The following is a 21,483-nucleotide window of genomic DNA, read 5'->3' on the forward strand; positions in this document are numbered from 1 at the left end:
CTGTGTTGTTGTATTGTTTGTGTTGGCCCCCAAACCCAAAACAAACAAATAAAAAGATATGTGTGATGCAGTTGTCATTTGTTTCGGAGTGGCTAACTCTAAGCGGCTAATTTTAATTCCTCTGGTCCTGCCTTCACTGCTGGCGATCTTAAGAAAGCTAACAGATAACTAATTTTGTGGGTTTTTTGTGTTTTACTTTTCTGTAGTGCCAAGAATCGACTCCAGGGCCTCATACACACAAGTACTCTGTCTCTGACTCACACACTGAGCCCTAACTATTGGGTCTTAATACTGATCAGGACATTGCCCTGAATTGTTTCTGAATTCGGAAACAAACATATTGCTAGCCTGGGAAATGGGAAGGCTGAGAGGGAGACATTTGCGACTGATTTTGCTGTTGGCTCTGGGGGAGGGATAGGAGATTATCCTGTGCTTGCTGAGGGGCACGAGGAACAGGGGAGACCGTGGCATCCCGGCTGCCCTTTCACCAGAAAACTGAACTCAAAGATCACGTCACACCAAGGATGCCACGGACAGCTGCTCCAGACTGCTGCGGAGCTTCGAGATCTCAGATGTGAAATGAGGTTTTCTTCAGAGCGGTGGAGACCGTGGCACTCTTTCTTCTTTGCCTCAACTTTAGCAGTAAAAACAGTGTGACATATTGTGTCTGAGACCCATACTGAGAGAACCTTCAAAAGGCTAAAAATGGGAGTTGATAAAAATGGATGCTACACTATGAAATGCGCCCATACAGCAGCCAGAGCGAGCTTTTAGTAACGGGAAAACACACCCACAGAACATCTGAAGAGACAAAAGTAGTAAGATATTCTAAGATGTTTTCAATTCAATTTTAGTGACTTTCAGGGGAGGATATATTTTTAACAATTTGGTGATTTGAGTTTATAGAACATACGATTTTAATGCTTTAATAGTGCTGGTTGTCTAGTCAAAGAGGTGGGACTGTGAAGCAGAAAGACAACATTTGTCTTTGATTTTCAAAAGCCCCATCGAAGAATCAGAACTTGATGTAGTTCTTGGTGTCTGCACTGTGAAACATTGAGCAAGTTTTGTCTTCTTGGCACTGAAGATGAAGTATAAGTGGTGAAGGGCTGTGTGGGACCAGGCCCTTGTCACTCAGATGCCCTGTTTGTGTATGTGTGTGTTATGTGTGTGAGAGAGAGACACAGAGATAGACAGAGAGAGAGAGAGAGAAGAATATGTGTGTTTTAATGTGCCTTTCATTCTCTCCCTCCTGAGTCTAAGCTCTTTACTCATCTGGAAACTGTCTGATCCACATTGTTACTATGGGATACATAATATGTATTTTATTTTGTTTTGTTTTCATAAGTTATTCACAATGATTTAATACATTCAATATTTCAACACCAAGACAACATATTTTTATGTATGCATATGTATGTGTGTGTACAAACATGTGTGCAGACATATATATGTATATATACAATTTTGGAGTTACACCAGTAGTGCTTAGGGGACCATATGGGGTGACAGGGAATAACCCCAGGTTGGCTGTGTGCAAGACCAATGCCTAACCTCTGTATTACTCCTTAGATTCTATTTATATATTCTATTTATATACTATCTTAATCAGATATAATAAAACTATCTCATTTATTTTGAACTAAATAACTTTGGAAAGTTTGGTTTGTAGGGCTGCCTTTAAAAAAATATATATAAATTTATCTTGGCAAAGGGACAGGAGTATGGTCATGACAGTACTGGTTGTCAATACTAGAGAAAAACTTCTGAATAATATGAAATGCAACCACACAACCATAGTATAAACTTTATAGGAATGAATGATTTTATAGGCATGTATACAGTGATCTTACCAACAGGGAATTTCATATTCTAGAATGGCTAAAGGACATTAATCTACATTACTCATGAGATAATAGGCTTTAATGTTAAACTTCCTGAGACAGCAGCACATCTAAAATGTCACCTCCTAAGAATTCAAGATTTATCTAGATTTGACAAAAGAGATTGGGGGGTGGGAAGTGCTGTAAAGGAGTTCAAATTGAATAGTAACTCTCCTTTAGAATAATTGCACACCTCTTGAAAAGTTTAAAATTTTTTTTGTATTTCTTTGACTTCTTTCAAAAAATCAAAACATACCCTAACCCAATGACTTTAAGCATAGAGTATTTGTGGGTAACAAATGAAAACAGTACTTAAAAAGTATAGCCCACTAACAGGTATCTAATAGTTATTTGGTGAAAAAGAACTATTACTATTACTGCTGCTCTAAGTTACACCTCTTTCCAGTGCTTTCTTGGCCATGGCATTTGTCACTCCAGCTGTTCACAGCTTAAGAGAGATTCTGAAATGGATACTGAGTTGGGAAATACCTTTGAGATCAATATTTATAGGGAACTGCAGGTAGCAGAAACAGGTCAAGGAAACTGCTTACCTCTGATCTCATCACGAAGACTCAGCTAGTCCCACTGGGACTCTGAAGCTGGCCTGATCCTCAGAAATGTAAAATTGGGCAGCGAGGAACTTGGCCTTGATAATCATTACTCTATATTCATCAGTCCTACTCTTGGACACAGGCTAGAGGTCAGAACATCATGTGGGCCCCTCATTGGTTGTGAATGAAATCCATCAGCTGAGAGCTGTCAATAAATCCAGTGTTTTGGGGAAGGAGCACCTCAGCCTCTAGAGGGAAATCTCAGCTTCAACCTACAAACTTGACTATAAATAGCCTATATTTTTCTCATAAAATTGGTACAATGACTTATCTTTCTGAATTAGATTCATCTGTACGGGCCCATGAATCCACATAAATTATGAAAGGAAGAGAAGAACAAGAAAAACTAGAGGTGCTTTAAAAAATTCAAGATTTGAATAACAGTCACTTGAAAAAAAATCAAACATTCATTGTGTATAAAACTTGAATATTGCGAAGAGATGAATACTAGGCACTGAAGAGAATGTAGGTGTTCATTTAAATAACATGATTTGAATATTTGATACAAGCAGAAAACTGTAGTTTTATGGCAAAAAAAGAGTGTGTTTGGTATCAAGTGTTTATTCATTCACCCTAAATGATTTCTGGCGTAACTCATAGTCTTATGAAAATAAGCCTTTGTCAGGTTGGAATGGGGAAGCAGTTCTAGAGTCTAGAACCACTGGTTGTACTTCAGTGTACAATTGGCTAGCGAGTAAATACAAAGAACGTTCTGACATGAAACTCAAAATATTTGGAGTTGAATTTTGCATGAAAATTAGTATTAGAAGTTGGATAGATAGGCATCCAGTAAGATGATAAAATCTATGAAAAAATTCACTGTTAAAAAAAGAGTTAGGTGAGATTTGGGCTTAATAAGCAGGACTGAGATAAATCAGTTACCGGTAGAACAGTGGTTGTGACAATGTGTTGAAGCCAACCTGAATCTGCAGTTCCAAAGATACAGAGGCTTCATCATAAGCAACTAATCCAAGAAAAATATAGTAGTAGAGAAAGCTAGTATGAGCTTATAAATGAATGGAATGCTAAAATGAATTTGGGTTAAAACAAAGCTTAACACAGTATGGAGCTCTACATATGTAAGCATTTCTTAATTTCTGAGCTTAGTGAGCTGAAAACATACTTAATTTCTTGAGTTTATCATCTAGAAAAGAAAATTCTATTAAGAGGTACAAAGTGTTTTCTATTTCTCATTTCCCACTTTTCCCAATCCAATAACCTGGACCATCCCGGCAGGCTGTGATGAGACTCTCTGGCAAGTGTACTTTTATCCGCAGATTACTGAACACAGACTAGTGATTGGATTTTTCCCAGCGTGGTCTACACTGAAATTGCCTTTTTCTATGAAGAAGCTTTATTTTCTCTCTCAAAAAATAACAAATGACAAAAAAGACCTACAGTGCTGCCCCAAAAAGACATTGCAGAGAAACTAATAACTTTTCATTTTAGCCATAATGATCTGTAAATGTATCAAAAAGATAAAACAGCTGTCAAAATATGGAGCCTTTAAATCAATAGAAAGTTATGTATTCTAACAATATATCCAGAGGGCTGGTCCTGGAGGATCTCACACAGATGAACAAAGGGAGAGTCTGACCTGGACTGCCAGGCCTATCTTTGTGGGAACCACCTGATTTTATTACTTCTGAAAAGGTTAAGAGGAACACTTGAAATTTTGCTTTCTAGGACTATATGCCAACTAGAGTTAAAAATGAAGGTGGGTAATCAACAGGTGCTACTATCTATCTGTGGCCCTGCTGGTCTCGTTGGCAGGTTACTCAGATGACTTGCCCAGAAATTAAGGAAGGGTCTCCCAAGAAAAGACCATCTTCAGTATTATGCAAGTCAACACTTTTCACTTCTAAATGCTGACAAAGTTAAATTAAACACACAAAATAATGCAAAGAAATAATGATACTGCTAGAATTGGTATCAGAAATTCACGCACTATTTGGTTATGTTAAAACCTCTAACACACAGTTGGCTAAGCTAAAACATGCTTTGTCTCATGCTTCAGTCAACAAACACTCACTGGATGGCTATTTTGCAGACATCCTCAGTGCAAAACGACCCCAAACAAAACAGCGAATTAGCTTCTGCTTCCAGGGACAACTCACAAGGGTCAGCTTACTTCATTACTACATGAACTCTTGTAGAATGGAATCAAAGATTTACAGGTCATATTTTGGCAAAATACATATGCTGAAAAACCAGGCATTTTCTTTGCTCTGGGAACTATTCCCGAGTGGAGGAGGTAACCAGCGGTGGCACGTTTACTAGCAATGGCACAGGAGGAAGAAGGGGAAGAGTGCTCCTTTCCGGAACAGTCTGAAGAGTCTAAGGCTTCTGTGGGGTAATGCTTTCCTTTCCTGACTGAACTAACTGGGACTGGTGGCAGAATGAATCAATGAGAACTGTCTTCAGCACAGCTACTGTTTTCTCACCCTTGGTGCATTTACTTTTAAAGCATTTCCAAGGTTTAGAATTGAAATGATGAAGAGGATGTGGCAGAGCTTTAAGCACTAGCAAATCCAGGAATTGTGCCCATGTCTTCATTCATTTATACTGTATTATTAACATTTTCCCACCTGGAAACAGATGGTGCCTTCTAGTCTGAGATTTTACTCCTTAGTAAGTAGAATCTCACAGGGCAGAGCCTGGCAAGCTACCCGTGGTGTACTTGATATGCCAAAAACAGTAACAATGGGCCTCATTTCCCTGACCCTGAACACAACAGGGATGAATGAGATGTTACTGGTGCCCGCTCGAGCAAATCAGCAAATCCTTGAGCAACAGCACGACAGTGATACAGTGATAAAGTAAATAGAAGCTAATGCCTAAGAAGATAAACTAGAAACAGAAGTAATTGTAATAGGGAAATTGATATTGGCTAGAACTTTCCAGCTAACATACTATTATTCTTTCTTTCTTTCTTTCTTTCTTTCTTTCTTTCTTTCTTTCTTTCTTTCTTTCTTTCTTTCTTTCTTTCTTTCTTTCTTTCTTTCTTTTTTTTTTTTTTTTGCTTTTTGGGTCATACCTGGTGATGCACAGGGGTTACTCCTGGCTTTGCTCTCAGGAATCACTCCTGGCGGTGCTCAGGGGACCATATAGGATGCTGGGAATTGAACCTGGGTTGGCCAAGTGCAAGGCAAATGCCCTACCTGCTGTGCTATCACTCCAGCCCTAAACATACTATTCCTAAGTCACTAAGAAATTTTCATTTTGGTTCCCTGTTATCTACTTTATGTTGTTCAAAAAAGAAAAACATGTTTATGAATCAGAATCAGACATGTTCATCACCCCTGGACTTGGTATACAGATGATCATATAATTACTCCTACTTCCCAACTTTCTGATATTGAGATTTAGTTGATAATGGGGTGAACTAAGAATAAGGAACTCTGCAAATGGGTTCCTCAACAGTGAAAATATTTAAAAAGGTACAGACTGAGAACTGAAGTATAAACTTAGAAAAAACCTCAATCATTGCCAAGATTCTTCAGATGCACAGATAGAGTGTCTTTCACCAAAATTCTCTTTCTTTCAGCCCTATCTTAAGTTTATTTACCCAATAAGGTCTTGGTTATGTAGCACCTTCAGATGATTGTTAAGAGGAACTGATAAGCTGCTATATATAAATTAATTGAGCACTTTCAGTATGCCAACCACTTAGCTAATATTTAACAGACATATGTATATATTTAGCTTAAGTTATTAACTTTAATGTTTGAGTACACCATATGTACTCAATTTCTTATCTTGCTTTTCTGCCTTGTGGTCTCTAGCAATACTTATTTGATTCTTTTAAAAAATGAAACTCTTTATTTTTCATAAACTATTTACTCTTCTATGTGAGCTTTACATTTTTCCAAAACTTTGACCAAATCCTTTAAAATTTGTTTTTAATTTCTCAAAGTTTATAGGCAATAAATGAATACCTAATAGCTGAAAAATCAAGATGGAAAATCAACAAAATATAGTTTAAAAATTAGAGTTTTAAAAGTTCAAAATTATTAAATCCTGTTAACTCAATTTAATACTCATATGACCTCAAAAGAAGTTCTATGCTTCAGATTTCTCACTAAAAACATAGGGCCAAAGCATCTCTACCCTGCTTTCCTGAGTCATTTCTACACCACCTTCCTTAGCAATCTCTACGCCACTTTCCTAAGTAATCTCTACACTGCCTTCCTGAGCAATCTCTATACCGCTTTCCTGAGTGTATAGTAACAACTCAGTGACTGGAAAGAAAATCTTGAAGAGCACACCTCTATAGCAGTGTTAGGTTTTGACTCAATGCATTTGAACCACTGTGAAGAGTCCACAATGGAAATTATAATTCTTTAAGTGATTTACCTGATGACAATTGTTTTGAGTTTGTTTTTCCTCTACCAAGAATCAAAACAAATTTGCATATTCCTATGCTGTTTAGCATAATTTCTTATGCATTCTAAGAATTGAAACTTGCATATATCTTGAATGTGCAACTAGGGATTTCTGTTCTCCAGAAAACTGTGGCTAATTATAGTCTTCCACAGTTCTGGGACAACTTTGGGGCTGTCTGGTCACATTCTGGTACTGCCCATATCCTGAGACTGTCACTGACCTCTGGGCAATAGAAGTTATTGTGGAAAAACACAGTTGTAAGAAAGTGAAAGTAAAGTGAAATTTATTAGTTACACAGGCGGGGGGGGGCTTAGGGTGGGGGGGCTAGGGGCGTGGGGGGGTTAGGGGTGTGAGGGGGCGGGGTGGAGCTATACTGGGATTCTTGGTGGTGGAATATGAGCATGGTGAAGGGATGGGTATTCAAGCATTGTATAACTGAGATTTAAACCTGAAAACTTTGTAACTTTCCACATGGTGACTCAATAAAAAATTTAAAAAAACACAGTTGTAAGAGTCTTATTTGATAATCAGATGGTTATTTAAGGTCAAAGCATATAATACTTGACTCCTGTCCAATCAATCTAAAGCAAACATAGAGTCTGCAAGTTGTTCAGTACCTGTCTACTGTCTACCAGCTGGAAAAATCATATTCCTAAAAAAAGCAAACTGGAATTATTATGACTCCTTGCTACACTCACAATTAAACCAAATTCGAGTTCTGTCATTTGGAAATGGTACCTTTTACCATGGGGCCTTGATTGCTTCCCTTGAAATCTATCAACCAACAGAGACTGGCCCACAATGGGCCTCCCTGAGCTGTCAGGGCAAGTGTCTCCTCTTTGCTCCAAAAATGGCATCTGACATTTCCCCCTTTTAATCTTTGCTTGACTTGCTCACTCTGCCTGACGTGCAGTTTCTTCTAGTCACCTAGAAAACTCCTGCCTGTCCAGGTCCAATTCAAACTTCTGCTCCCCGAGTTTCATATAGGGGCTCACCCGTAGGTAGAAGGGTCATGAGTGGAATTTCTCATGCTTCCCGGAACAGGAGGGCCTTGAACTCTGGATTCCCACAGAACTTAGTTATAAAACTGAATGAAAAAACCTTAAGACTGACAAGTGAGTATGATTACTAATGACAAGTCACAGTCTTAAGGTTTGTTATATGTTATGTTATGTTATATATTAGTATGATAACTTGTCACAGTCACTTAACTCATATTGTTGCTCCCTCAAAGTGAGCTCAACCATTGTATGACGGAAACTCAAGCACGAAAGTTTGTAAGTCTGTAACTGTACCTCACAGAGATTCACTAATAAAAAATTAAAAAACAAACAAACAAAATAAAGTGATCTGGGTGAGCTGGATTTGTTGGCTAGAGGCTGACCAATGGACAGTGTTCCAGGGACTTCAGTTTTAGCCATACTGAATGTACAATTGGTTAAGTGGCTGCATTTGTAAAACATGGGCTAAGTGAAGTGGGCAAGGGAAATCACAGTATTTTCTTGCGAATGTTTTAATTTAATTTAAATTTCAAAGTATGGGGGGCTGGAGTGATAGCACAGTGGGTAGGGCATCTGCCTTGTAAGCGGCCGAACTGGGTTCGATTCCCAGCATCTCATATGGTCCCCTGAGCACCGAGAGGGGTAATTCCTGAGTGCAGAGCCAGGAGTAACCCCTGTGCATGCCGGGTGTGACCCAAAAGGCAAAAAAAAAAAAAAAAATTCAATGTATGGGGTAGGGTGGAGCACTAGTAGAGGTGGTAGAGAGCATGCCTTGCCTGCTTGAACAAGATTCCATCCCAGATTCCCTGCATCCCATATGGTCCCAAGAGTAATTCCTGAGTGCAGAGTAACCCCTGAAATAGCTGGGTGTAGCTCAACCCCACATGCCAAAAAACAAACTTCAAAGCAATCACTACTTTTAGCCTGATATGTCTACCTGTTTATTTACTCTGTTGAAATGCACTCTCAAAGGGGCTGGAGCAATAGCACAGCAGGTAGGGTGTTTGCCTTGCATGTGGCCAACCTGGGTTTGATCCCCAGCATCCAATATTGTCCCCTGAGCACTGCCAAAAGTAATTCCTGAGTGCAGAGCCAGGAGTGACCTCTGTGCATTGCCGGGTGTGACACAAAAAGAAAAAAAAAGCTTTTCCAAAGCATAATTTAACCATAACAATGTAAACTGCATATAATGTCATAAAACCATGTATGAAGTTTATCTACCACCCAACAACTGTACATAAAATTCATGGGTATAACTAGCTGAAAAGTAGAGAATTATCAACTAGCCATATGACACAGGCAATGTTTGGTTGATGCATGGATGGGATTAGAGGCAAAGCTATTTCTCCTCGGAGTCACCCTGATTCTGTGACCTGCTGGTAGGCTGGGTGCCATTGCAGCTCCTGGGAGAGACTGCCTCGGGGCCCAGCCTGATCATCCCAGGATTTCCTTACCCAGCTGGACTCGGAACTCAGGGCCTCTCCTTTAAAATCAGAGTTGGTGGCAGAGGACTCTCTCCACACTGCTCCCTGACCCTAGCATCTTCTCTGGACTCTTAAACCAAAGGTGCCCCCAGCAGCAAGGCTCCCTAGAGAGCCTTTCTATTTCTCCTCCTGAAGGATGGAAAGAAGATTCTCAATCCTCTGTCTTTCCAGGGTCTTAAACAATTGTCTCCAGTGCATGTGCTAGAGATCGGTTTGAACCCAATCAATGTTTGAGGTGACTGGGAAAATTGTACTAGAGGATTCTTTGACAACTTGCAGTTTTAAAACATTCAAATATTTCAAATATTTCTATAGTAAATATTTCTATCTATTATTCTAAATATCATAAAATTGATAAGTCCCTCATTATATCAAAACTAAATGTCTTCCCACTTCTCTGTGTGATGTTTTCATTCTTCTGATCTAAATTTTATTTAATATATAAACAATAAATAAATAACTGTCCATAGTCTGGAGCCCAATTGTAACATGTACAAGCTAGGTTTGCAGCATGTGCAAGTTAGGTTTGTATGGAGTGAGGGGTCACTTCTGTAATTCCTAAGGCAAAGAACAGCACATATGGGAAGTAAGATTCAGCAGTTATTATTAACTGCCAGTCTTATGAAAAGAATAAAAAGTACTTATTGATATGTGGCTGACATCAAATCAACATATGAAAACAATAATTCAGACATCTTTTCCAAAGACCATTCATTTCTCTGTTTGAGGTTTAAAAAATAAAGTGAGGCCTTATTTGAAGAAAATTTAATATTCACTTTAGACATCTTTACTTTATATATGTGATTGTTTAAAATGAATATCTACAAATTATACTAGCAAATTTTTTTGATGGTGTATATAGTTTGCTCTCAAGTGTGGTATTTCATCATCAGATTTTTCTGTTTCTGTTTTATACCATGCCACAAAGTGTTTTTTTTCAACTCAAGGTAAAAAGAAATGTTTATAAACTAGAGGAAAATGAATTAACTTTACCTAAATATCTTATATGTAGATTTACTTAATGCTATGAATAGTACAGTTATTGTTTCTTATGTATGTAGTATCTCCCATTATCTGTAGTTAAGTAAACCAGGATTGAAGGAATAATTTGGAAGAAAATGTTTAAGTTTGGCTATACTAGCAAGGATAACAAGGAAAGCTCAATAAGATTTACTAATATAAATGTATCAATTTATTGAGTGAGACAAAACTTAGAAATTATCTGGTCCAACTCTTTCACTTTACATTTTGCAACATTAATTATTGACTTTGGTTCTAGGACCTTTCCCCATGGGGTTGCTTTGCTTATAAAGTGAAATTCTTTGTAAATGGAGTTTCCTGAGTGCTGCTCAATCGGCTGCCACTCTCCAGTGTCCCTCCAAGGATCTGTAGGACATTCTGAGTCTGCAGCACCCTTTAAGACTGGATTTATAATCAGAAATTATATTTGCGGTCACCTCTTTATCAAATAGAGAAAGAATATTGCAGCAGAAACCTCTTTCTTTGTTACTCTAGTTCCACCTTTCTTGCTAAAATTATGTCCTTCCATATGTTTTAAATAAGACCAAGGGAGAATGGGGTCTTTCCCACTGCTTGACTGAATTGAGACACTGAGAGTTCTATAGTATTTGATTCAAAAGATTTTCCCACTCTTTTTAGTTGATTGCCTCATAATATAATATAAAAAATATTAAAAATAGGTTTGGTGGATTAGTCTTTGAATGTTTATCTAAGGCTCAAATGCATTTCTAACAGTGGTTATATGTATATATGAATTCCATAATTTTCAAGAACTTCTTAAGAAATATTAAAAATGACTATTTCTTGAGTAGGAGGGAAAAAGCCTATTTTATTTATTTATTGTATCATGATTATATTAGAAATGTTTTAAAGAACACAATAGTCATTTTATATAGCAATGTGACTTTTGAGAGGAAATGTGTAAATATTAACAATATCAATCAAGAAAATAAAAGCAGTAAGGAACTCAGATTGTATAATTAACTTATTCTGATTTCTTAACTGGGGATTTAAAAATTATTATTTCCATTTTGACATAACATTAAAAATTGGATAAAAGTAACTGCTTGAATCAATTAGATTTTCCCCCATATCTTCCTTAGCATTTCATAGATAAGAAAAGTTTTTACATTTGAATCTAGATTCTAAAATTATTATGACTCAAAGAATAAAAGTGTATTAACTTACGGCCCTGATGCTTTCAAAATGTCCACCTTCTTTCTCAAAATCGATTGGCTGTCCTTTGAGAGTCCAGTAGAAAGTGACATCCAAACTCGAATCGTGAATTGCTTTGCAGTTAAGCACGACACTTTCTCCCACTGTTAGCTCTGTCCTTTTTGGAGTAAGCTCTAGTCGTGTAGGTTCTATGGACATAAAGATACATTGACTGGCTTAAGGAACACCATCTATTTGCCTGTGTGCCACTAACTTGAAAGACATATAAACACTTAAACAGAGAATAGAGGATCAGAGTCGTTGCACATACCTATAATATATGTCTGCAATACAATAGATGTTCTACATGTAAATGATGTAGAAATTTAGCTTGAGGACTGGGAGGACATTTCACTATGTTTTTCTTCAGGGGTCCCACAATTTAAGTGTTCCTGTTTCTGCTAAGAAGTTAACTTGGACAATCATGTTTGCAGCTCTACACACAGAGAAGCAACACTTAATATTCAGGGAGAGGGAAATTAGAGTGGGTGGGGAGCCAAAATCTACTGTTGTCCCTTCAGGGATCAAGTATAAATAAAAGTCTTTTAATACCAAAAATTTTCTATACCAAGGAACAACAAGTTCAAGGCCAGTTCACTTTCTAGATGGTTATAGAAGGTGCCACTTATTACTACTTTCCAGCGGCAAAAATACAATCTTACTGATATTCCACCTTCATTTGCTTTCCACACAACAGAACCCTCTAGGGAAACAGCAGTGAAAGGGGCCGTCTGAAAGTAGTACTTTTGATCTATTGTGGATGGTTTGCTGGAGATCTAAAAGAAAAAGCAAAACACTGAATGAAAGTGCTCTTTTGAGGAAAGTTTAATTAATAATGGTTCAGATGAACAAAAAAAAATAAGTTTTTGCTGGGATCAGCGCACCTATGAACTACAAAGAGCTAATGCCAGCTGTAAACTCAAGGGTTATTCAAGCTAGTGATCAAGTATGCAATAGGGTATGTTTTCTGAATCAAGCAGGGAGTGATGGAGACAGGATTTTGATTTTGTCTTTTTTCCCCCTAATTAGCCTCTTGAGACACCTCAAGAAGACTCATACAAGTGATTAAAAATTAGGCAGAGCTCCTATTAAGTATTCTGTTAGTGTCATTAAACACTGTTCTCAACCACTGATCAAATCCTTGAATCTGCACCCCACCCTTCCAGAGGAAGCCCTAGACCAAGAAAGGAAGGTCATTATCAATATTAAAATTCTAGAAGCTAGACATTCTGTCTGGTATTTCAAGTTTTGGCTTCTTCAAAGAAGTCAGATAATCAGAACATAGTTGAGCTTAAACTTTGTGAAAATTCCCAATGCTCTGCATAACTATTCTTTAACTCTCAAATCACAAATCATATTATTGCTATGTTTTAGAAGTCTGTGGCTCCAGAACCGCCTCATTATGAGAGACTGTTCAGCATAGTAAAGGAATAAAACAGACCAGAAGATTGAGTTGGATCCCAGTAGTATGCTGAGACATCTCTCAAATTATGTTCCTTCTGTTGATGTTTTCCTCTATTCTAAAATATCAGAGTGATGACTATTTTAATATTCCTCTTTCTAAATAAAGAGGAAATTAACATTTTTATATTCTGTGGCCAAAGTATGATCCACTGCAGAATACGTGCATATAATTAAGAATACAGTTTGGTTGTCAGCAGATAGTCCTTTTGCCAACTGAAGAGATTTAGATAAGAGATTTTCTCAGTACAGATGACATGTAGTCTCAAAAGAAAGCTCACGGCCTGAAGTCTAGTTTATAGCTAGGAAACTAATAGAAAACATGTAAGCAGCTCTATCTCTATCACTGGACAGTCGGTAGGCAGAAGTTCCGTTGACAGTGACCTCAGAGCACGGCCTGGCCATCTGTTCACGTGGACACAGCTCACCTCTTCTTGATCACCTCCTCTCTGTGGCTTCTTCTTGACTCACAGCCCTGGACTGAGTGGTCACAAAAACCCATGATGATGCTAGCATGAATCTTGGTAGAGGAAAAGTACTTCATGCTAATGCATAACTTTGGACACTGACTTAAATTTCAGAAAGCTTCCTTTTATCCTTTTATAGATTTTTGTGATTTTGTTCAAAGTATAATATTTAAGTTGTTTTTTTTTCCCAACAAGGCATTTTTTTACATGCCACTAAATAATGGGAAGGAACAATTTGACTCGTTAAATGCCGTTTACAATTCAGTTATCAATGGGAGCATGGACACATGCATGCAAACACAGATGCATGCATGTTAGGTTTATCTAGCGGGTAAGGCCAAGAAACTGTATCTATAAAACAGCCGCATGTTCTTACCTTTCACAGATAGTGAAGCTATGATTTCAGCAGAACCAAAGACATTTTCCCCTTGGCAAATGTACTTTCCTTCATCTGATTTAGAAGCATTTAGGATCCGTAGACTCCCGTCTGGAAGAATAGCTGTTCTGAAAATTATTAAGAAAAGGTGGTTTCTTTCTTTTTTTTTCTTCCCCATTTTACTGAAAATCAGCTAAGTGGTAAAATGAAGCCTGGAACTATTTCCAAGGAAATAATAAATAAGATAAAAGATCACTGCGAAAATATGCAGTGAGAGTAGAAATGTCTTACCCTTCAAGAAATTATTCAATAAACTTATTTAATATCTTTTTGTATTGAAAGAGGTTAGGGACTTATGGGTTATTTTTTTCTTTTGATACTTTCTTTGACAGTTAATTCTAAAACTTGTAGGAAAAGGTGACCCTGCATTTGGTTATTAGGACTCCTCCTAGAATATCACCCAGGATATTTTAATATTAAGCTTGGGTATTTCACCTCAAACCAAAAATGACCTCAGCAATCAAATTTAAAAAAGAAACAGTACAAGAACATGGAGGTGGACAAGTGCAGAACATAAAATTAATTGTAAGCAGCCAGGAAATGATTTATGGAGGCTTCCCCGTAGCACCAGTGAGTCGCAAGGCTACGAAAACGAGACTTGAACCTCAGGACCGGGCTGCTTGCGTGGCACTTTGGAAACAGAGAAATGTAATTTTTGAGTCTGCATCTGGGCTCTTTCAAGACCTTTGTTAAAGGTGGACCTTGAGTCTTCTATGAAGGTGAAAAATTAAAGCATTATTAAAAATTTTTAGAAGTTCAGTGCAAATGAGGTTGACATTTAGGATTACCATGTTCTCCTGAGTATTCATCACTTGAGGACTCTGTGGATTCCAAGTTTAATTGGTACTTTTGTCCTTTCCTCTGTTCTATGCTCCTGAAATACAAGTTGTTATTTCCTTTACCGTGACCTGCTTGGGCAACCTGAAGCATGGTGGGAGCAGCTGTTTGGGTTTTCTTTGCTCCACCACCGACATCTTGGGCTGACTTGGACTTCTGGGGATGAGGAAGTTACAGGCTGTGCAGCTCTGGGTTAGAGCTAGTGATTTTCTTGACCTTGAAATGGGCATCCCCAGGCCTGGACAGAGGAGTCTATGCTAGAGCCATGAGACAACATCACACTCTTTAAGTTATAAGAATAATGATTAAGTCCACTTACAAAAACATTTTAAATGCAAACAGCCCGGAACTGAGAGTTCTGGAGAGCACTGAACTTCAAGCTATTAGCTCCATGGCTGCTGAATATTGCCTGTGAATCTATGGTCATCAGTAAAGCTACCAGTTAAAGAAAATGGGCAGTTTTTGTAGGACCATACTTGATTTACAATAAATTGAGAAGGAAGGCAAATTTAGAAACAGGCTGAACTAAGAATGGAGAATTTGAGTTTTTATGTTAGGAGACACTAACTTAGCTATTTGGAAAACACTGTATTCTTTTTTTTTTTGGATCACACCCAGCTATGCACAGGGGTTACTCCTGGCTCATGCACTCAGGAATTACTCCTGGTGGTGCTCGTGGGATCATATGGGATGCTGGAAATTGAACCCGGTCGGCCGCTTGCAAGACAACTGCCCTACCCACTGTGCTATTGCTCCAGATCTACCAACACTGTATTCTTAAACGTTATAGAATCCCTTTGTGATGGTCAGTGAAGAATTCTATTCACTAAGTAGACAGCACTTACTCGGTTTCTGCAGAAATTAAACATTAAAACTTCAAAACATTTCAATCCCAAAGATACACATGATTAAAGAGATATATTTTAAAACAAATTATACAGTTTATAACAAATAGGCATTTTCTTGTGTATACCATAATCTTCTCTGAAATTTAGCTAAGTTGCTGTCATTTGTGAGGATGCGTAATATCTTGGAAATATCTGGATTTTACTGATGGCATACACTTAATATAGTAGGTGAAATGTTTGATTTGAAAGCTCATATTCTTTAACTGAATCAATGTACCCTGGACACTGGCAGTATTTCACTCAAGTCCTTTATTTTTGCTGTTGGGAGACAATGCATTATGCTCACTCTGTGAAGATAATTTGAGAAGACTCTTTTTCTTGGCCACAAATGCACCGTGGCACAAATAATTTTGAATACCATGATGTGTCCCATTTGTCAGGTGGCAGTGACATTCATTCAACAGTCTGTCTCCTGATTCAAGTTGCAATGGTTATCAGAGCTTGTTTTTTAAACAAACTTATAAATGAACAAATAGACTAGACAATGAATGTGATTTACATAATTATTTAGAAGGTCAGATATTGAATTAATGCTTGCTTGCAAATTTCAGCTTTTTTATCCTCTCCCCCATGCCATGCCTGTATGACTCCTACAGTATAGATTAATCCTGCTGAGAGATTCTTGGACTTGGAGTGGCAAAGTGAGGGGAGAACTGCCAACCAACATTCTCTCATTCAGCATCATGTCATGGTTACTACACTGGTCTCAAATCTCTATGAGGTTTGGCCTATACTTGGTGGTGTCTGGTTTTCATCTTAATCACTCGATCCCTGTCTTGCAAATCTGCCCAGTACCAAAGTCTACTTATATTGCAAGGATTCTTCACTAACTTCTTAAAAACCATCCTGACTTACAAATTTTAGTGTCACTTCCTCCTCTCCTCTGCATCCATGCTTGACTTAGTTGCCGGATCTTCTCGAGCAGCCTGCTTGCCTGACAGTACCACCTTGCCTACCTTCTGCTTTGCTATTTCGAGACTGTGCTCTGAATTCCAGATGAAACTTTCTCCTGGCATCATGTCCATGTCTGTACAATTACAAACTCAGTAATCATTTATTTAGAACATAGGCTTTAAAGTTAGAGAGGATCTAAGTACAAATCATGGACACTGTTTAGTACATGTGAATTCTTAAAGTCATTCTCCCCTTATATGTAAGACAGATGTAAATATATCTAGTTCTTTAAAAGTCTTAACTTGTTAATATATGCAGATGATCATATTTTAGAGGTATGTAGGAGAGAGTCAAGTCTTACTAAAAATAAGTAAAATTTATGAAAAATGTTTAAGAAGGAGGGAGCAGGGAAGTTTTTAAGAAAATCAAAAATAAAGATTTTAAAAAATTACTTAATTATTAGTTACATTCAATATTCCAACACCAAGCCTAGCACCATTGCACCTTGCAACTGCCATTATTTCCAATTTCCCAACCACCCCTCAAGACTGCCCCTATAGCAGGCCCTGAATAATTTTATATTGCTTGTTATAATTTGCTAAAATTTCCTTAGAAGAAGCTGAGTAAATGTTGTTGTAGCTCACCATGTAGCCATTAAGCCCTTGTAGAAGAGATGACTAACATGAAAAAAAAAAGATTTTTTTTAAAGGAGAAATTTTTAAGGAGGAAGTTTGTTCTGCAGACTGCCTCTCAGGCTCTGTGCTCAGTGGCCATTTACTGCTCCCTTATGGCATTTCTTTATATCCTTCACAGAGAAAGGTCATGATATCTGTTTCAGCTGCATTTCTGCTTGTGTTCTTGGATGACTCATGACACAAAGCATTTTGTCAGGTGCTTATTATCCATTTATATGTCCTCTTCGATTTAGTGATTACATATTTTACTGATTTTTCTATATAGTTGCTTTCTCCTTATTTAAGTTTATGTTCTTTTTATATTTTAGATACGACTCTTCTTCAATGATAATATGTGGATATTTTCTACCAGTTTCTGGAACATTTTAGCTTTTTCCCTATAGCAGATGTTCCTAAGGCTTATGAAGTCTAATTTATAAATTTTATTTTATCCTTTGTGCTTCTGCCACTGTGCTAAGAAATCATTATCTAATTTAAGCTTACAAAGATTTTTCTCTTCTAGAAATTTTGTAGTATACAATTTCAGACTTATCTTGGACTCAGTTTGAATTTTTTTACACGATGAGGTATGAATCTAATTGATTATCTACTTTGTATAAAGCCCATTGTTTCAAGCTAGTATTTTGTTTGCTGTTTTTGGCTTTGGGACCATACCTGGCCACTCCCAGGACTTACTCCTGGCTTTGTGCTCAGGGGTTATTCTGGGGACCCTAAGGGGTGGCAGGGATCAATCCCAAACTGGTTCTATGCAAGGCAAAACCCTTACCTTTTGTTGTGTTTCTCTAGTCTCCACACTATTATTTTGATAAGACTATCTTGTCTCTGTGGTGTTGAAAATCGACTGGTCATAAAAGTGTAGTTCACTTTCTTTACTTGTTTTCTCCATTGATCTATTTCTCTGTCTTCATGCCCAAACCTCAGAGTCTCAGAGCAGCAGGATAATCCATATCCAAGTCAAATACATTAAGTCTGCCTGTGCCACGCATCTCTTCCAAAGCCATTTGGCTAACGAATGCTCTTTGAATTTCCATATGAATTTTAGAATTAGTTTCTCGATTTCTAACAAGTCAGTGAATTTGACTGAATTTGTGGAAGAATTACCATCTCTCTAACACTGTCCAATAGTTGATGAACGTGCCCCATTTACTTATGTGATCTTTCACTTTTCTCTGCAGTATTATATAGTTATTAGTTTATAAGCCTTAGATATCTTTTATAATTTTTATCCCTATATTTCTTCTTAGGATAGTCATCCATTTATATATAAAAGTTTTGGTGTGGTTCAGTTATAAGAATAATGAGATCCTTATATTTTTGGGGTAGTATTCCAAAGCAATAATTTGAAAAATCCTATCACAACCAGTATATTGATATGATCTAACCCATTGGTCAATTTAGCTTTCCCCACGTTTTAGCTGCCTCAATTGGATGTGTGCATGTTAAGTCCCTCCTGGGGGTGCTGGGCGCCCTGGACAGCCTCATGCAGGGCAGCTGGACTATCTTTGAGGGTCAGTACTGCCCATTCTCTCCCCTTTGTTGTCACCAATGACTCGCTGCCGTGTCTGCACACTTGCTGTGGCCCATCACGCCACTCTGAGTCCTGACCTCTGTGCTCAGCAGTTGCTGCAGACCTTCAGCTGTGGGGCTGTGGCCCTCATTGGCCCTGGTGTCCACCTTATGTTTGCACACACCTGCAGAGTTGCTCCAGAGACTGCACGCAGCATTGGGGTGCCGGGCTCCCACGCCAAGCTGTCCCCGTGCTAAGGGACAGGGCCTGCTGGTGGAAGGCATCAAGTCAAGCCTTTTTGCTATCTCCCTTTCTTCTACTATCTGTATCCCCTCTCCTGCTTCCTTTGATGTCTCAGTGGCCCAAGCAAGGCAGGTGGCTGGAGGAAATGGTAAGGTGTAGTCTCTGTTGGGCAAGTTCTAAGGATTTCATTGTTGACACAAAGGCAACAGAGAAATATTGCTTTTGATCTGTCTCTGGTTCTTGTGCAGTTCATAACAGATGACCAATCAAAGCTGAAGAGTTCTGTAACTTTTTTTTATATATAAGAATTGGCATGAGATCCTTTAAAATCGAGAGTTCGCAGGAGTTTTAGTGGCTTCAACAGCAATTCTATGAACAATAAACACACCCCGAGGATTCAGAGGTGCCAGACACTGGCTTGGTCTCCACACTTGCTTTCGTACACAGCTTCTAAGTAAGCCTGGTGTGAGCTGAATATCCTTAGTCTCAACTACAGAGCAGAAGACCGTGCTGCTCCATCATCATTTGCCATCTGACTCCGGGCTATTCAGAGCCTGGTGGCACCCAGGCACTTTGATCTGCTATTGGGTGCTTGTATTTTTGTGACTAATCTGTAATCGACCTCACTTATTGTCTTCATAAACTTCACAACAACTGCTACTCAATACACAGGGACTGAATGTAATAGAGCGAAGGTTAACTGATTTATTTGATAGATGTAGAAACTGAGGTCTGGAACACTTCAAATTTTTGAAAAATAAAATGGCATGTAATATGTCTTGATGACATTTATTAAGCCCATGCTATCTGCCAGGACTCATGCAAAGCTATTTTAGTGCATACTTTTACTACTTTAATCTCACAGAGACCCCAGTATGTATTAGTCTACTCATTTGCTAAAAGAAGAAGAAAATGAGGCCAAAGATAGGCCAAGCTGCCGGGATTTTAGACCAGATTTGCTGTGTCCCCACTTGCAGTGCTCTTAAGTAAATTTCAAAAGAACCCCTTGCATCAGATCACCCGCTTCAAGGTAGCTCTTACCTTCAGTGGACGCTGGCAGAGAGGAAACTTCAGAGACACACATGAAGAGACATGCTTCCCACAGAGGCTGGGAGGCAGGGAGCACCACCTTACTGGCCCCGAGCAGTGAGGTTGCTCAAAGGCTAAGGGCATGTCACTATTTCCCTGCTCTCCCTGTCAAGTGCAGTTTCGCAGGGAGAGAGAAGTAGGTGACCCAGAAAGACACACATGACAGTCTTTAGAAAGTGTGAGAGGACCAGGGTGCAGAGTTCCTGTAATGAATGCATGAAGTCCTTTGCTAGGTAGATATCACTGCTGTTCCCAGAGAGGGAAAGAATTTCCATTTGGAAGCCCATGGCATAATTCAGATAATTCACTCAGGGCCCATAATTTGCTTTCCATTTTTTGTCAATAATAAATTTGTCAAGTTGGATCTATGACACATTAAAACTTAGATACGTGTCCTTGTTTTCAGTTGACTGTGGGGTCTGAATGCAGTGGGGGTCACACACTCCACGTGTGTGTGTGTGACCTTTCACTGCCTTTGGCCATGTTCTGCCCAGTGTTTTTCTCCAGCTTCCTTCAGACATCAAAGAAATTCTCATTGCCTTGAGATAATTTCAATTGTTAGGAAAATCACCTATAACGTGCTCCTCTCTTGCCCACTGAGGTCAGTGCAGACGGCCCCTTCCTGACCACGCATCCCCCTGCTGTATCAGAGGAAACCAGAGCACTGGGACGGGTGAGTGTCCCCAGATAATGTGTTTCCTGGGGACCCCCCTCCTGGGCAGTGTAGCCCTCTGTCCACTGAGCCCTGCCTGTCCCTGGCGACTGCCTTAGCTGCTCACTGGTCACCTTCAGCAGAGTTGCTGGGTCAGCCTTTCTTCAGGCAGTCCCTTCCCCTGCCTCTTACTCCCCACTCTAGGATTTGGTCCGGGAGCCCAGTGAGCTCCTGCCTACCTATGGTCCCCTAAGTCCAGCCCTAGCCCCTCATCCTTCTCACATGGGTGTCTGGGTCCTTCCTGCCATGCCCAGGCCCACCAGCCCTTCCGGTACTCTCCTTTCCCTGCTCAGACACCACTGGACCTAATGAGTTGGTGCCCACCCAGATGTGCAGTTCGGGCAGAAGCCAATGTTTATATTGCCCGTGGGTGATGTGCGGGGCTTTCCCCTCACTGAAGTTTGGAGGCACGAGGGTGGGCAAGACCTCACTGGCTACTCTGGCCCCTCAGCCTGCCTTCTGCTCAAAATAAAATCTCTGAAGGGTTAATCATTTTGCATCTTTGCTAACAGTCCCCCTCCATGTGGTGGGGACTTAATTAGCAGGCTTGCTGTGAGGTTAACTTATTGGTTTCTTTAAAAATTTTATTGAATCACCGTGAGATAGTTATGAACTTTCATGTTTGGATCAGAAT

General features: G+C 38.9%; 1 protein-coding gene across 6 annotated transcripts in view; it reads right to left on the reverse strand.

Annotated features, from left to right (window-relative positions):
* Positions 1 to 21,483, reverse strand: part of CNTN5 (contactin 5) — an 832,499-nt gene that overhangs the window by 112,134 nt on the left and 698,882 nt on the right. For all 6 annotated transcript variants that reach the window (XM_055129785.1, XM_055129784.1, XM_055129781.1 and 3 more), the window contains 2 exons: positions 13,905 to 14,032; positions 11,574 to 11,749 (listed from right to left, as the gene is read on the reverse strand). In XM_055129785.1, coding sequence (XP_054985760.1) covers positions 11,574 to 11,749; positions 13,905 to 14,032 — 304 coding nt within the window. The remainder of the gene's footprint in view (positions 1 to 11,573; positions 11,750 to 13,904; positions 14,033 to 21,483) is intronic.

The sequence above is a fragment of the Sorex araneus genome, chromosome 3 (genome assembly GCF_027595985.1).
Source record: "Sorex araneus isolate mSorAra2 chromosome 3, mSorAra2.pri, whole genome shotgun sequence".
NCBI classification, from domain to species: Eukaryota; Metazoa; Chordata; class Mammalia; order Eulipotyphla; family Soricidae; genus Sorex; species Sorex araneus.